This window comes from Atta cephalotes, assembly GCF_000143395.1.
Source record: "Atta cephalotes unplaced genomic scaffold scaffold00009, whole genome shotgun sequence".
NCBI lineage: Eukaryota > Metazoa > Arthropoda > Insecta > Hymenoptera > Formicidae > Atta > Atta cephalotes.
In genome coordinates this window covers 4,273,887-4,276,748 of record NW_012130073.1, presented here as the reverse complement: position 1 = coordinate 4,276,748, position 2,862 = coordinate 4,273,887, and the positions used below count along the sequence as shown (strand labels likewise).

The 2,862-nt window shown below is 29.6% G+C and overlaps 1 protein-coding gene across 1 annotated transcript in view; it reads left to right on the top strand.

Annotated features, from left to right (window-relative positions):
* LOC105627563 (WD repeat domain phosphoinositide-interacting protein 2) overlaps positions 1 to 780 on the top strand; it is a 9,075-nt gene extending 8,295 nt beyond the window's left edge. Inside the window, exon 11 of the mRNA XM_012208844.1 lies at positions 665 to 780. Within this exon, the coding sequence (XP_012064234.1) occupies positions 665 to 780 (116 nt within the window). The remainder of the gene's footprint in view (positions 1 to 664) is intronic.
* The last annotated feature ends 2,082 nt before the right edge of the window (positions 781 to 2,862 follow it).

Sequence of the window (2,862 nt, the reverse complement as noted above, 5' to 3'; positions counted from 1 at the left end):
ATTGCATCATATTTTCTCTGCTTTTTTTTTATATAGCATTTATTATTGAACGTAAAATGAATTGAATTATAAAAACATCGTCGTGTTACGTAAAAGTATCTATTTCCAAAGACGAGAAGTGCTATATACGCACGATTATTTTTAAAATAGTTTTTCCTTAATTGATAATTATATATATAATTTGATATAAAATATAATTTTCTTATTATTGTAATTAAAAAAAATCGCGTTTTATATTTTATATTACATACATATACATATACAATAGTGTATGTATTAGAAAATTAAATGCCTGTGTGAGATTAATTTTTTTTTTTAGAGAAGATTATAATTTCATATTCATTAACGAATTCATTTAGCGAATGTATTTCACAATGTGATGTAGACAATGATCAATGAGATATTTAATAGTTGCACTCAAATAAAAACGTTTCTGTGCACTATTCGAACTCATATTTTATTCCTTTAGGACTTGTATTCTAGTCCAATAAAGTTGGGAATCTTAGAAATTTGCGTTAAGAAAGATCCAAATTAAGAACATATCTGGATGCATAAAATATCTCATATATCATTGAATGCTGATCGTCTGTATACATCTTTATCGTTATATCCGCTCGAGATAATGCGATCGAGATAGAATCTGATAATCTGAATGGATTTGTAGAATCAGAGAAGTATCAAGAAATGATAGCGGCGACGGAAAGCCCACCAAAAGGCGGCGGCCCATTTCGTCTGGACGATGATACCGAATTCCCACCTGTTACGCAAAGGACAGATTGAGCATAACCCATACACAATTAAGGCATATCAAAAGCTCAAACTGAATGGAAATAAGAAAAGCCATGCGAGAGCAACGAAAGAGCGAAAGAGACACAGAATGCAGAGGACGTCCAGTATTTACAGACGGCTCTATATCCAGTACTCCCAGTTCAATAGAACCAAAAATTTTAAAAATCTATAGGCAAATATTACCGAGATTGTTATCTTGTATGCGTTAAAGATCATAAATGGAATGTATGCACGCTAAATTAGAAAGAGATCGGATTTTTACACACTAATCCATATATGTCTGTGCAACAGAAAGGAAAGAAGTACCGTTGAGTAACACTCTCGGTCGTATTAATAAGTTGTTGAATTTTTAAGCGGAATTTCTTTTATCATTAGTTAAACAGACATTGCATTTGCAAAAGAAATGCAATATCGCGCGGACAATATAGTAATCCAATGATAATAATCTTTTCAATTACAGGAATTACGCGATTTTTTGTCAAGTGCACACAGAGAGTGTATAATATATTATAACGCGAAGTATTTCTACATTCTAATACTTCTATATTTTATATAGAAGTACTTTATATAGAAAATATGTGTTTTTATTGTACCCTTAAGACGGCTCAGAATAATCAATCGAAAATGACGGATTAGTATAATTAAATTGTTTTATCTTAACGAACGCCATACTTTTTACGAACAATAACTGTTATTTCTCTGGACTTTTATGCAAATATTTTACCAAAAAATTATTTTAGGAAGAAGAAAAAATTGGAACAGTCGATCTTGGTTTAATAATCAAAATGACTATGACCTACGTTTATTACGAGATTTTGAAATTATTTTTTTATAAGAAATATCTGCATCAAATTCTAACATCCACGATTAGCGCTGATTAGCTGTTCTTGCTTCAATCACGCTTACTATTTATAATGTTTATATTTAAAAATCAATATAAAAAAAATTGGAAACGATATAAACAAAAATGTCTGCTTTTTATCCCATCATATGAAAATCATACAACGGCGGGAAGGATTTTGGCTATTTTAAAACACGTTTTTGAGCTTGCGACATAACATATCTGTTTCGTTGCATGTCTCATTGGATTGCTATATTTTATGATGAAATCTTTGTCTTCTTTGTGTTTACAAAAAAAAATTCATCTTCTTTGCGGATGAAGATGTAAAGATATATAAATATATATGGCAAATTGTCGAACGATGAACTTCAGCTGTAATTCTTGTATAAAAGATCCTTTAACATATGTTAGCTTCTTATAGAAGAATGTCAAACATGATCAAGTTGTATAATTTTGCCAAAAAAATATCAATTTTGTAATGATATGATGCTTTGTTGGCATTTAAAGTTCAAAAAGTACTTCAGTCTTTACGTGATAGCTATGGGACAATGAAATAACGGCAAATGATAGCAGGGACAAGTATAAAGTATTTATAAAAACGCGAGAAAGGGATTTATTCCACCTTTCTTAAAATCTAAATCATTTTAGACATATTATTTCATGCTGATTAGAGATAATTTTGAAAATTACGCATACTGAGAATTCTAACTCGATGAAAATTTTATATCTGTTATCAAACATCATCATGCTGTATCTTAATACTTTATCAGATAATTATGTATAATATGTAATCGTATCGAATGTGTGCAATAAGCAGTGTCTCTTTGAACGCTTTTTCCGAATCGATTATTTAAAATTGTCATGACATGTAATTTGTATAAATAGTTCATTAGTAGGGAAGAATTTTCGATATATTTGCGTTTTTGTTTAGTGTCGACTTCGTTAACGGTCGAACTAAACTGTGAATAAAATCTCTCCATTGATCGGTGCCAATTTACCGAAATAGAAAGACGACATTAGTGCTGAGTGAAAATATTTTGTCGTTGTATGATGATGATGATGAGCACAGCTACCGTTTCTTTTTTCATAATTCTTCGTAGCATATTATGTAAAATTTAATGGATCTTATAATATGTCTCCGATTATTTATATATATATATATATATATATATATATATATATATATATATATATATTATTNTTGTTAGTAACGTAGAAGACTATTACACGCG